The sequence below is a fragment of the Dromaius novaehollandiae genome, chromosome 1 (assembly GCF_036370855.1).
Source record: "Dromaius novaehollandiae isolate bDroNov1 chromosome 1, bDroNov1.hap1, whole genome shotgun sequence".
Classification (NCBI taxonomy): domain Eukaryota; kingdom Metazoa; phylum Chordata; class Aves; order Casuariiformes; family Dromaiidae; genus Dromaius; species Dromaius novaehollandiae.
Genome location: NC_088098.1, coordinates 201,267,174 through 201,281,280, shown reverse-complemented (window position 1 = coordinate 201,281,280; position 14,107 = coordinate 201,267,174). Strand labels below are relative to the sequence as shown.

The following is a 14,107-nucleotide window of genomic DNA, read 5'->3' as shown; positions in this document are numbered from 1 at the left end:
TGGCCCTATGGCAAGTGATACAGCAAGGCTCACATCTCTACAGCTGGATTTTACCTTCTCTTCCCAAAACAAGTGGCCAAATCCATCCTGCTTGTTGAGAATAGTTCTTGATCTGTGCCTAGACATTGTCTAGGAGAGTGCTGGTTGGTGTGGGCAAAAACTAAGTCAAGGAGTTTTGTAACAGTTAGACAGCATGGATGATTATGAGCCAGTGTTCAGGTTCATTCCCTGAACCTGTTTAGTTTATTTGAAGAGAAAACCTTACAAGAAAAAACTAAATGAGTCTGAGATTTCTTCATCATACATTTGGTGAAAGAGGAGAATTCATCTTACTGTAGAGCTCTTAAAGATGTAGTAAGAGCAATGGAAAGCGAGGGGAAATTCTAAACTTTAGCAGTTGGAGACTCAGGTCCTTACACAAATGGTCTGTACTAGATATTCCTATTTACACAGATATTAAGATTAGACTATTAGAAAGAAAAAAGACACTGACTGAAAATATACTTAAAAAATACTGGGTTTGTGTAGACATACATCAAAGGAATGGCTGCCACAACTTGGTTTACAGTCTTTTATTTTACTGTGCTTGTCCATGCAAAGCAAGTAAAAAATACTATTAAATTTATGAACAAGAGAGCTACAGACAGCCTTGTTGTCAATTCATTAAGAAATTTTTTGTTGTTTAAAAAAAAATATCTGTTCACATAGATATACAGTGAAAGTTCAGCGAGAACTTGAATTGGATGAATGTGCCATACATGCCCTAACTGAGGATCGTAAACGTTTCTTGTGTAAAGCAGTGGAGAACTATATCAGCTGTTTACTAACTGGAGAAGAGCATGATATGTGGATATTCCGACTCTGTTCCCTGTGGCTTGAAAATTCTGGAGTCGATAGAGTCAATGAAATGATGAAGGTAAATATCTGTTCTTGCTTCTCTTTATTGTGCTTTTAACTGAAATTATCCACCTTTCTTCTCCTCCTCCTCTATGTTCTTTTCATGATACCTTTGTTTCTAGAAAGTGAATTATAGCACGGTGCAGTATGCTTTCCTATGTATCTCCTTAACTTTTCCCTCAAAACTTGTTTTTTTAGTTATCATTGCTCATCATTTAGTTGCTCATCATCCTACATTATAATTTAAGAAGTCTGTAAGATTAAGCATATCTCATGATCTTTCACTGTTACCACCTTGTTTTTTACATATCTTGAATACTACCTATGTTCTTCTTTAACATCCTGTACTATATTTTGTCTAGTTTATACTGTATATACTGGATCTATTTTTAGACCATCTGTAGACCACCATAGCCGGGGACCAATGAGGTTCTAATTCTCATATTGATTCTGTCATTTCTACGATGATCCAGCATATCTGTTAATTCTTACATGAATGACCTGTTTTGATAACTGAGGTCTATTTTATTTATTGCATCTCTTTGTCTTGTGATTAACTTTGAGAAATAAAAAATGGTCTTTTACTCATATTTTTAACAGACAATTGTTTCTTGCCTTAAATTAGGTTGTAAAATTTTTGGATTAGGATAGTCTCTTGCCATTTGTTCATATAGAACCTAGTAACATGGTCATTCTGAATTAATGTATCTAAGCTCTGCTCTAATAGAATGGCAAATACAGTAGTACTTTTCTCAGCAAAGACTTGTAGCACTTAAGAGACATGGACCAAGATGATGTGATACTTACTATGTTGCCACTTGGTCACTCAGAAATGATTGCTTTCAGTTAAAAATTGCTAGCCCTTACCCAGTATTTTATGATTACAATCTTTTTTTGTTTTTTAATACAGCTTTCTAACTGAATTTTCTCTACTACAGAAAAATGCAGAGAAGATTCCTTCATACAAATTTTTGCCTCTGATGTACCAGCTGGCTGCTCGAATGGGAACCAAAATGATGGGTGGTCTAGGATTTCATGAAGTTCTGAATACTGTAATTTATATTTTTTATATCAGAAGACATCTTGACTGGCTTTGTGATACATACTTTTAAACAATATATGCATCTTCCTTTGTACAGCTGTATCTCAATGAGTTATGTAGCTAGTAGAAGTTTATTAAAAATGACTTAAAATCAATATTTTTGGTGAGAGAGGAGGAGGGTTGGGGACTTTCTCCTTACTACCTTGCTGATTTTGTTGTTGTTGTCTAAGAATACGCTTATGTAGCTACAGGAATATACTTTAATGTATTATAGTTGTGGAAAAACCTCTGAAGTGATATTACTACTTTTATTTCCTATGAAGAACTATAGAAGCTCAACAAATAATTATGTTAATTATCTATTTCTTCTGTTCAGCTTTTAATATTGTGATCTTTTTGATTTTTTTGACAGCTAATATCTAGAATTTCACTTGATCATCCACATCATACTTTGTTTATAATATTAGCTTTGGCAAACGCTAACAAGGATGAACTCCTGACAAAACCAGAAGCAATAAGAAGAAATAAATTAATTAAAAATGCACCAAAAGAAATCTCCCAGCTTGATGTGGTAACTAGAAAAATAAAAAATTAATTCTATTAATCACATTAGCTTTTGTTAAAAAAAAAATACTTATTTCAAGGGGATATTTTAGTGTGGAGCTTCAGCTCTAGAGAATGACTCGTTAAGAAAGAATGGGAGGAAAAAGTACTTTTTTATAAAAGACCCTTCTTTATAGCATACATTGGTAATTATTATTGAAATAGGTTATTACTGAAGTTGAACAAAGGACTATCCATTTTCTCTGTTCCAGCAACAATTACCCCCAAGTCTCAGATTATTGCAAAGAATAATTTTCTGATAAATGTCCTTGATGTGAGATTCTGTAAAGCCATTTTAGATGCAGGAAGGACTTGAGTAGGTTTATTTTTAAAAGTACATACAGAATTCAGTTTTTTCTGCTTTTTTGTTTAACTGATAATATCTCTTTTAAGTATTTAGCCTTGTGTAGTATATCCTCTGTTTCTTTATATGACAGTATTAAAAGCCATGGTGATCAGTAATATTGAACTGTGGCTTCATGTTAATGTTATTGTTTATTTTTTTGTTGGAACCAGCCTTTGGGATCATCTCACATGCCCCCTCTTTTCCCCATCGCTGTAGTCCAGGCATGGATGTGTCTCATTACTCCCCCTACACACCCTCCACCCTGATAAAATTTTCCACCACGTTTTTATGTAGCTTTTCTTCTCCTTTCTCTTGGAACTGTTAACTCTTTTGTGGTCTCACCCTTGGGACTGGGATTATGCTAAATTCAACTAAATCTCACATTTAGCACAGAAGGGACACAGGTCAGCTTTCTGCCTTTTGCATACAAGCTTTTCCTTCTGTCAGAAGGAGACAATGGAAGCAGGAAGATGATGCAGGGATATCCAAAACTGCCTGTCCCTTTTGCTGCAGGATTTTTGCAGTTTTTTTGCACTTTGCCTGGACAGATTTGCTCTTTCTTCACCCCCAAATAGATTCCACTTTTTTCATTATCTCAGTTTAGGAAGTACAGATTTGCCTTCAGGTGATTTCAGTTCATGTCACAAAGGACTGTCCATTTTCTCAAATTTCATAGGATTTGTCTCGATTGTTCTTGACTGACTGCATGCTGTTATGCATTTTCAATCTGATAAAGCATAGTTTGCAAAATGTAGTGCTTGTATCTTGTTGGTCTTTTTAGGACAGAATGGAGGCTGCGAGCAATATAATCAATATTATAAGAAGGAGAAGCCCTCATATGGTTAGAGATGTTGAGGCACTTTGTGATGCTTACATCACGTTAGCAAACTTAGATGCTACTCCATGGAAATCTCAAAGAAGTAAGGCTTGAAAAGTTTTTTCTTTTTTTGTAGTAAAGAGGCATATTTTTTCTTGGATGAAAAATAATACTTTTAAGTATTCAGTTAAAGGGGATGATGTGCCAAGACTGTGTCCTACTTTTGATAAATGTAAAACTTAGCCTGGTTTAAAAGTCATAGGAATTTCTTGCACTGTAAGATTCAGGCTTTCTAAGCATGAAACTCCAGAGAACTCCAGTTCTTCTGTGATCATCCTCATCAGCTCCTCTTGCTCCTAGACAGAAGTGTGCAGTGGGGTTTTGGGTCCTCAAAAGCAATGTAAGCTGATATTTGTGAACTTTGATGTGTGCTTATAATTCTGAATTTAAAAGTATGAATTCCTTTTAATTACAGAAGGGATAAGTATTCCAGCTGACCAGCCAATTATTAAACTGAAGAACTTGGAGGATGTTGTTGTTCCCACCGTGGAAATTAAGGTGACTGAAATGGAAATAAATATACATTATAATATTAAATCTTAGAATCAGTTTCTGCTTTTTATAATGAGAGTCATAGCTTATATCTCTTCATCAAATTCCTATGTTCTTTAAAGGTCAGCCTAATAGCTGGGGTATTTTCCTGTGGGATGGGAGATGCAGGGTGAAATCCTTCCCATAGGCTTAAGAAGACCTTGACCCTAACTCTTACATTTGCTGGATAATTGCTTATTATATGAAGATGGTTTTGCCAGTACCACTGTTACCACTGGCTTGTCTTTCATTATGAAAAAGAATGATGAGATGCCTAAATCCCAGGGATGATTTGGGACTCTGAATCTCTTATTCTGCAGATGCTCAGAGTTTTGGGGAGGCATTTAATGTCTAGAACGTTTCGAGATTTAATAGATGTGCCTCCTTTTGTTGTACCTAATTGCCCATCTTAGATGTTTTACTATTCAGTAGTGGTAAATTACCCATCTGATCAGTGCAAGATGTTGATGGGGTGGGTGCATAGCTCATTCTTAGCCTAAGAGTCCACTGGCTCTACATAGGACATTACCAGTTTCAGGACTGTGGAGCTGCTTTTGGGACCAGGCACCTAAAATTTAAATGTTATGGTGCTGAACTTCCCTATGTTGAAGTCCCTCTAGCTGTGTCTGTAAAGCTAGATAAAACAGGGCAAGGAACACTGTTATGCCACTTGACTTCAGAGGCCAGAAATTGCCTGTCCCGCTACACAGCATTTGGTTGTAGTTCTGTTGGCCCCAGGTCTTGCTGCTTTATAAGATACTGTTATTTTCTTTGCCTTTCTTTCCCAGTTCAAACTACTTGAAATAACCAGAAGTCTGTGATGTAAATAACTGGAGCAGTATTTCCTAACAGCTGAGTGGGGTTGCTTTGTGGCATGAGGATATGCAGGATGTTTGAAGATACAGCACTGGGACAGAGTTTTAGGACTAGTTTGGGCACATTTGTGGCATTGCCAAATGTGAATGGTTCCTGGTCTGTAGTGTCCCCCAACCATACATGAATGTTTTCTGGGAGAATGCGATTTGGCACAGGCTGAAATTGTCTCAGAGCTTGTGTGGTGGAAGTCTGCAGCACCAGGTCCCCTTTACCAGTGAAGTGAACAATCAGGAGTCACACTCAGCCTGTGCTCTGTTTTTTTTTCAATCAGCGTATATGCAGCTTTTGTGGGTATTTTCCTTGTAGATGACAGAATGCTCATATAAATGTTTAGCATCTGTTCTACTAATAAGGCTTACAAACCTCGGGTTAACAGTCTCTCCGAGTGAAATGGAGGTAATATTTATAGTAATTTTAAACTGAATTTATAATTTCAGGTGGATCCCACAGGAAGTTATGAAAATTTGGTGACAATAAGGTCTTTTAAGCCAGAATTTCGCTTAGCAGGAGGCCTAAATCTGCCTAAAATAATAGATTGTGTGGGATCAGATGGTAAAGAAAGGAGGCAACTGGTTAAGGTAGGTTCTGTCAGCTGTAATGACATATCAGAGACTTGGCAGGCTGGAATTTTGTTTTTAAGTTTGTGTGTCTTTTTTGTCATGTATTGCTCCTGTGCCCTGAGCAAACTTTTCACAGTCAGTGTCAATTTTTTCAGTTCAGGGATGTTTTAATAAAGGAAATCACAAAATATCTCATAATATTGTACATTTTTATAATTACCTTTCAACAATGTGTGTATGTACAGTAGTTCAAGAGATAATTATCAGACCTGCTGAAATGTGTGGTTGTGTCTCAACTAGTGACTAGACTGTAGAAGGCCATGTGCATTTTATGTTAAATACCTCCTATTTTTCCCCTGTATAAAAAAGGATTATGATTCAGAGACATTTTGTAAACGTGTATATAGACACACACATTCCTAAACCAAAATTACTTCTCTTTAAACTCAATTAATTTCACTGTGTTCTTCTCTGATGCCTTTAAAAACAATCAGCAGCTGCTGGGAGAACTTTGTTTTGCTATTAAGTATGGGGCAGTATTGAAAGGTTAAGGAGATGCATGAATCTCTAGATGAGCTTTCTCTAATCAGAATTGCAATACCAACTGATGCTGCTTCAGCTGTGTGCTGCACTGGTAAATGTGGTGAATGAAACGTTTTTCTAAGAACAAGGTACCATACATTATGTAGGTTGACTGAATCTTTAATCAAATAATACTTGTCAAAAAATATGATGATGATGATTTAAGTTGATGATAGTTCTCCTTAAGCAACTGAGCACTATCAGAAAACCAAATATAAAGGAAAAGCAAATGTTAATTACATTTTATTGCAGGAGATTATAGTGGAAAAGTAACCTGTGTTTTGTGGATTTTTAAAGTAATTTTTTAAGTTGTACAAGAAGAAGTTGGATGCTGACAAAAGTGCTCTTTAACTGCTTTTTGTGTTTGTGCTAAAGGGACGTGATGACCTGCGACAAGATGCTGTCATGCAACAGGTTTTCCAGATGTGCAATACTTTGCTCCAGCAAAACACTGAAACACGAAAGAGAAAATTAACCATCCGAAGATACAAGGTAGTCTTGAACGGCAGCTGCAGCAGAGGAATAAATGATGCTGTTATAACGTGTTTTCCCATTCTTCTCTTTTTAACCCAAGGACAATATAAAAGTATATTTATGTACATGTTGTGAAAACAGTCACCCCTTCCTAAGGCGTGGAATAAACTCAGAATAATTGTTACAATTTAGTTTTTCAAGTCCTTAGAAAAAAATTCTGCTGCCCTAGTGTATGTTTAAATACTCTTCAAAAATTTCTTTTCAATTTTAAGTTCATATAATAAAAGCAAGTCATGCACTATCTTTGAACTGTAAGATGCTGGTCATTAAACTTGGGCATACAAGTTTGTTCATGAATTCTCATTAATTTTGGTCTTGTGGTCTTCCTTACAATTAAATCCAGAAGTCCTGTCTAGAGTCTGTTCATGCAGGATTTGAATTGCAGAACTGTTTTTGTTGGAATTGGGAATACAAAAATAAAATTAAATATGAATGCAGAAAATGTATTTGGACATGTACTTTCCCCTTTTCCTTCCTTTTTATATGTTTGGGACTACAATAATAGCTGTGAAGAGGACCGGTTAGCAAACATTTTTTAAGTAAAAGTTCTTGTCTTTGATAAATAAGAAATATGCACTCCAGAATCTCTCAAGGAAATTATCTGAATTGTTAGCATAGTTTTAAGAATTCACAGGTGGAGTTTGGTTTGCATTTTCTCAATAGATTTCAATGAAGACTCTTTTTTTGTACATGAGTATAAATGAATAAGAGCAGGGAGGAAAGGAACAGGGATTGCATTAGATAAGGAGACTTTCATACTTTAGTAACAACCCTAAACAGGAAAGCCAAAGAAGATAAAAGATGCAAATATCAAATGAAATGTATATAGCTCCTTCCATAAGAGAGGATAATGAAAGACAATGGGTGGTAGATACTCCTCTGGGGCCAGGAGATCTTTGAGTCTCAAGGCCAGTTCTGTCTGCTGCAGTAATCAAGGTAACTATTACAGTCAGTTATGAAGTGACCAGCTGCTCCCTAGGATGGGAAGCAGACTAGAACAAACCTGATATGTTCAAGCAGCTGCCATGTGTTTGCTTCAGATTTTACTTTTTACCTGTAATACACACAATGCTTGTACTATCCTGTTAAAGTACGAAGTGTTACTATTATCTGTGGAAGGTTCCCTGGGCTAAAAAAGTCTGTAGGTATTCACTAGAAAAACCTTGAGTGTATTTTATATATGCATATACATATATTTAAAAACATATATTGTGGTCTGCTGTATGGTTTGGTCTTCTGTCTTTTTAAGCAAACACGCATGCTTTGAAGTATGTATATTCATAGTCGTGTGTGTAATGCTCCCGTCATGCAGCAGTGGTTTTGTTTTCACAGGTAGTTCCCCTTTCTCAGAGAAGTGGTGTTCTTGAATGGTGCTCAGGAACAACTCCCATAGGAGAGTTTCTTGTGAATGTTGAAGAGGGAGCTCACAAGAGATACAGGCCAAAAGATTACTCCAGTTATCAGTGTCAGAAGATAATGATGGTGAGTCACAATAATTGAAGAAAAATATTTATCTCATATTCTGCTACAAAGAGGGTTTTGTTTTTTTTTTCCTGAGTATTTAAGGAGACAACAAAGCTATGCTTTTAAGATGTAACAATGAATATGTCTAGTGGTATGGAATTAATAGATCTTCAGACTAATCTGAATGCAACCTGGGAAGAGATTTTACAAAATCAAAATTACTGAATGAATGATTGTTGCTGGAAAGATTTGAATATAGCTGAATCTCCAAGAAATCTGTTTTAATTCTTTTCTAGAATATAAATCTACCGGAATTCCAAAATGATCATTATAGAAAGCATCAGAGTCAGTATAAAGTTATCTCACAGAATTTATACTTGTCATGTTCCTCTTTGCATTGAAACATCTTTTTATTTTCATGAATAAAGCAGAATTCTCTTTAAGTACTGATCCTTGAAAATAAAAATACTGTTTATAATGCAGCTGAGATGGATGTAATGTCCTGTCATAAGACAGCGTGAAGGGGTTTGGCTCCTCCTCCATACCCACAGCTATGTACACACACACATCTGACCTCACCATGAGTCAGTTCAGGGAGCTAAGCCAAAAGAAGACAAATTTTATGTAAGCTGACAGAAGAATACCTGCCTCAATAGATGCAAGCAGGGGAGGGTTTTTCCTTTTGGCAGTGGGTAGCTATTAGATGGTTTCAGCTGGTTTACTTCCCCAAACCAGCTCACCATAGTGTTAGAAAAGTGCAAGGACCAAAAAAAACCCAGCAGCCATTGTGCATGTGAGTGGGTGAGCAGGTCCATCCCATTCAAGGGCAGCTTGCAGTTTGGTGAACTCAAATCATATCTTAAAATCACTCCCTACATTTTTGGATGATATGCATCTTCACTTCAGGCCAGGTACCACTGACAACCACTCCTGTATTTAAGGGACACTGAATGGTTTCAGCAGGTCACTGCAAACAGTTTTACCTGTTAGTATATATAGCTAAGACTGTGCAAGAAATTATTTCCTTTTAAATCTACACAGTATTAACAGGATAAAAGTATATTTAAATTTTGGCTTTGGTGTAGCTTTGTGTGTGAATGAGCGAGAATGACTTTCCCCTGATGCCTTCAGGTGAACAGAAGTACCAGAACAGAGTGCAAGGGGAAGTATGTCCCAACAAAATGCATTTTTCTGCACATGCATTTAATACATATACCTGCTAAGGCAAAGGAATGGGAGTGTGCTTTTTACAGGTAGCCCATGAGTTGTGTATAAAAATATAATTGTTTAGTAAAATAGATGGGTACATTAATGATTGCTTTAAAAAAGAAATTCATTCATAGCTCAGAGAAAAGAGAGAGAACAGCGTAAGTATTTGATTGAGGGCTAGAAAGGAATTAATGTATTTCTTTGAAAGGAAGAGGTAATTTCCAGTCAATCATGGGGAAAATATTTCTTATATATTTAAAGGATGCACAAAAGAAGCATTCTGACGAGAAATACAATATCTTTATGAAAGTCTGCGAGAATTTTCAGCCTGTGTTCCGCTATTTCTGCATGGAAAAATTCCTGGATCCAGCTGTGTGGTTTGAAAAACGATTGGCGTACACTCGCAGTGTGGCTACATCTTCTATAGGTACTATATACAATTGCAGTTACTCTTTTCAAGACAGTAGTCTCTGCATGGTAGATTATTAATGTTGCCTTTTTAGATTATGTAAATGAGGAATTTATGCCACTTCAGAGGTAATGGTTATTCAGCCTTTGTCACGTGTCAGGAATGCATGGGGGACAAAATGCCTGACCAAATGCCAGCGAGAACACTAGCATTATTTTTGTAATAGAAATTTTGGGATCCCTTTTTTTCCCTGTCTTTCCTCAGTAGAAAAATGGAATGAAATGCTGTTTTTTTTTTTTTATATGTATTTTGGGGGCCTGGTAGATTTTTAAGGGTTTTTCCCAACTGATTCTGTTGATTTGCATTTAACACAGATTCATTTCATCTGTAGCCTCAAATGTTTTAACTGAATTGAATCTGAAAAGTTAAACTTTTACTTTCTTTGTACTAGCATCATTAGCAATGGCTGAAATAGTTTGCTAAGCTTGGGCATTTTTCCTTTGATTTTTCTGTCATATTGTTTGTATTCAATATGTATACTCAATATATATATTCAATATGTAAACAATATGTCATATTGTTTTAGCAAAAAAAGGAAGTAAATCTACAATTTGGCAGAATTCAGATGAAGGAATTTTACAGAAATTACTGTTTTCTATGGCCACCAGGGAATATGAAAAACTAACAGCTCAAATTGGAGCAAGCGAGATTTAATTTGGAGATTTTCTAAATGTAAGGATAGCAAAGCAGAGGAATGGGCTTACCTGAAACATTTATAATTCATGTCACTGGAGATTTTTAAAACCAGGTTAGACATGAATGTCTCAGAAACTGTTTATGTATAGTTGAGCTGTCTCAACTGAATTATGTCTAGACCTGTTTTCTGGGCTACATAAATTAAAAGATTTTCTTAAAATATAGTAATAATAAAAAGCCCTTAATTTTACTCTACCCCTGCTTTTTACCTTTTTTTGGAAAATTATGAAATCATTTGTTTAACCTATCTACAGAGAGAAATTGGCAAGAAATCTTTGGAGTAGGTAAAACCATGCACATCTGTGTCAGAAAAATCTTTTTACTATTGCATCCAGATAACCTCTTCTTTTCAGATTTGTGGAATGGTATTTCCCCTTCTTTATTGGAATAATTCGTATACATGGGGGAAGAAATATTTCTCTCACTTTTAATTTGTTTACATGTGTTGTATTGATTCTAATAATCTTCTCTTTATCACATTTTTCCTAGTTTTTATGGTATGTAAATACGGTTTCAGCACTTATTTTATTTTTCAATAATCTTTTTCTTTTAGTTGGCTATATACTTGGACTTGGAGACAGGCATGTTCAGAATATACTAATAGATGAACAAACTTCAGAACTAGTGCATATAGATCTGGGTAAGTGGAAGAAAAAAGAGAACCTTCATTTTTCTTTACCTAAACATTTTAAAAACAATTATTATCCCTTCCTTTAGGGGTTGCTTTTGAGCAAGGTAAAATCCTTCCCACACCAGAGACTGTTCCATTTAGATTAACCAGGGATATTGTGGACGGAATGGGTATTACCGGCGTGGAAGGGGTCTTCAGAAGGTAAGCGATCCTGTATTGCATAGGCGTAAGGAGGCAGCAGAGTACTTTTGGTATTAAGATTTTTGTATTTTAAATAGTTAAGATGCTTGAGGAGACTCAGATTCCTGATAATAGTATGCAAACCTAAATGCTCTCCTCTAAATCATACACTGTTATTTATGTAACCAATTATGAATTTCATTACAGTTGCCCAGTTCTCATATTTTTGACTAACTAGCAGGTTATGTCACCCTGTTGTGGAATTCAGGGATGGTTCAGTCCTTTTAAAGGTTCCACAGATAAATTTTATCCTCTCAATTTAGACTGGTGGGATTTTTTTCCTTCAGAATTGTAGCAAGTTAGCTATTTAGTTTCTTCAAACCATTTTGTTCTGTCTCTTCTATTTCTGCTCAATTCTATGCAAGTAATTTGAAGTCATACTACGTTGCAAGTGCAAAATGTAAATCCTGCCATAGATTTGAGCTGCAAGATCCTGAAAGGGCTGACTCTGTCAAACTCCATCCTATCTTATAAGAATGACCTAAGCTCTAAAAAGCAGAGCATTTCTTTCATTCAAGACTTTCATGATGTTTATGAACTGAGTACTTGCAAATCCTGTATTTCCTGTCTTAAAAAAGCACGTATGTAACCATTGTTTTTATCAGGTAGTAATTAATGTTAATAAATAGATCCTAATTTACCTTTGAAGAAACAGTCACTGTCACTTAGGTTCTAACCATAAATGCTGTCAAATTCCCTGTTTCATCTTACTTCTGAAACTTCTGTCCCATGATACAGAGAAACATGAATTGTTTGGCTCCAGCAGAAGTAAACACAGTGTAAAAGGCCACTGGTACAAATACTGTTATTTCCTCAGCCACACTGATTTGTAATGACCAGTGTCAGTGTAAGTGCATAAACAAGTTACCTCAAGACTGGGTGTCAATGCAGTCAGGTAACCACTCTGTGTTGGGGTTGTTCTCATCCTGAAGTAGATAAGGAGGCTTCATCCCTCTTTCACTGAATAGTACTTGTTTCATAAATTCCTTATTCCTTTGACAAGTTTAGTTTAGTTGGGAATGAATGCAGACAGCCACTTTTTCTTTTTTGTCTAAAGCCACTTTTTTGTCTAAAGTCACCGGAGAGATTTCAGAAATGAAGATTTCAGAAGTAAACTACTGGCTAGTTTATAAGGAACATATCATCACCCATAGCTTAATGTCTCCAGCTGCTGGATCTGCTGATTTCACATAAAGGAACCCAGCTTCTCTGGTGTTGCAGAGCATGTCTGGCACATATGTTTTGATCCAGCTAAGCAATATTATCATTGTGGCATACCTCAACAATCAGTGTTAACTCAGTTGTTAGAAACAGTTTATATAGAAACAGTTCAGACAGTGAAATATAGGTAATCACTTTTCCATAGCAGCACTACATAAATGGAGGAACTGAACCAGAAAACTGAGTCAAATTTCTGTACTGTTGTCAAAACTCTAAATGTTGTCTCAGTCTATAAATCTTCACCCTAAAACTTCCCCAAATACTCTGCCAGCTTAGTTTTCTGTTTTTGTGATAAGCAAACAAAACCAGAAAACTGCTCACTTTCACAAAGAGAGAAACTTGTCAGAGTAATTCTGCTGGGAAGCATACTCCAGATATCAGGGCTGTATGCTTTTGACACACAGCGTTAGCCTGCTAGTGGTGAATAAAGGGAGAAACCTGAAACAGAGTTAACCAGAAAGAAGATAAGACTGGAAGTAAGTTTTATAATCTCCTTCTGAAAAGCTGTTATGGAACAATTTTTCCATTAGGAGTAGTCAGTAAGAGTCACATAATTTAGTTTTTAATTAGAGTTTGATAAATTTGAATGGTATTACATGACATTATCTATGATAGCAGGGAAAATACTCAGTGATGTAGTCTCCTTCTGATCTTGTATTCCTGAATTTCTCCTTTTCTTTTTTTTTTTTTTTCTAAAATGGAAACATCAGAGATGATACTCATATGTTAGAAATAATTTTTAAGAAAGAGACAAATATGTATTATTTAAATAATGAAAATAAGATTCCATTTTACCAAAGAGAATCCAAAAATAGTTAAATATTTTCTAGATGCTGTGAGAAAACAATGGATGTTATGAGAAATTCTCAAGAAGCTTTGCTGACTATTGTAGAGGTATGTATTTTTTCATGCTGATAGTAAACTGCAAAAACAAATCTTTGATTTCTTGTCTTTGTCATACCAAATATTTATATAAGGGGTTTTGTTGCATTTTAGTTTAGTAGCATTGTTCAAATTTGTTAATTCATGTAGTCCTCAATGAAATCAAGATCAGTTTACATTTTCTGTGGGAACTATTTGTTTCAGGTATATGCTTAGTTTTCCCTCTTCAGTACCTAAAAGCTTATAGCCACAGGGCAACATTCCCAGTGTGATTAGTGCCAATTTAATTAAATCCTCTTTGTCTAAGTCACAAAGAAGAGAATTAAACCAGTTTTTAAAAGCCACTTACACTCTGCATTAAGAATTAATAGTAATATTTAGTGGCTAGAAATGTATTTTAAAAATGACATCTTAATTGTTGAGCTGTGACTGAGTGGCAAAATTGAG

General features: G+C 35.5%; 1 protein-coding gene across 4 annotated transcripts in view; it reads left to right on the top strand.

Moving 5' to 3' along the window:
• Window positions 1–14,107, top strand: part of ATM (ATM serine/threonine kinase) — an 82,849-nt gene that overhangs the window by 66,428 nt on the left and 2,314 nt on the right. For all 4 annotated transcript variants that reach the window (XM_026100193.2, XM_064505053.1, XM_026100192.2 and 1 more), the window contains 12 exons: window positions 709–916; window positions 1,836–1,949; window positions 2,352–2,510; window positions 3,670–3,808; window positions 4,181–4,263; window positions 5,610–5,750; window positions 6,690–6,806; window positions 8,181–8,330; window positions 9,783–9,948; window positions 11,240–11,326; window positions 11,404–11,518; window positions 13,609–13,672. In XM_026100193.2, the coding sequence (XP_025955978.2) occupies window positions 709–916; window positions 1,836–1,949; window positions 2,352–2,510; window positions 3,670–3,808; window positions 4,181–4,263; window positions 5,610–5,750; window positions 6,690–6,806; window positions 8,181–8,330; window positions 9,783–9,948; window positions 11,240–11,326; window positions 11,404–11,518; window positions 13,609–13,672 (1,543 nt within the window). The remainder of the gene's footprint in view (window positions 1–708; window positions 917–1,835; window positions 1,950–2,351; window positions 2,511–3,669; window positions 3,809–4,180; window positions 4,264–5,609; window positions 5,751–6,689; window positions 6,807–8,180; window positions 8,331–9,782; window positions 9,949–11,239; window positions 11,327–11,403; window positions 11,519–13,608; window positions 13,673–14,107) is intronic.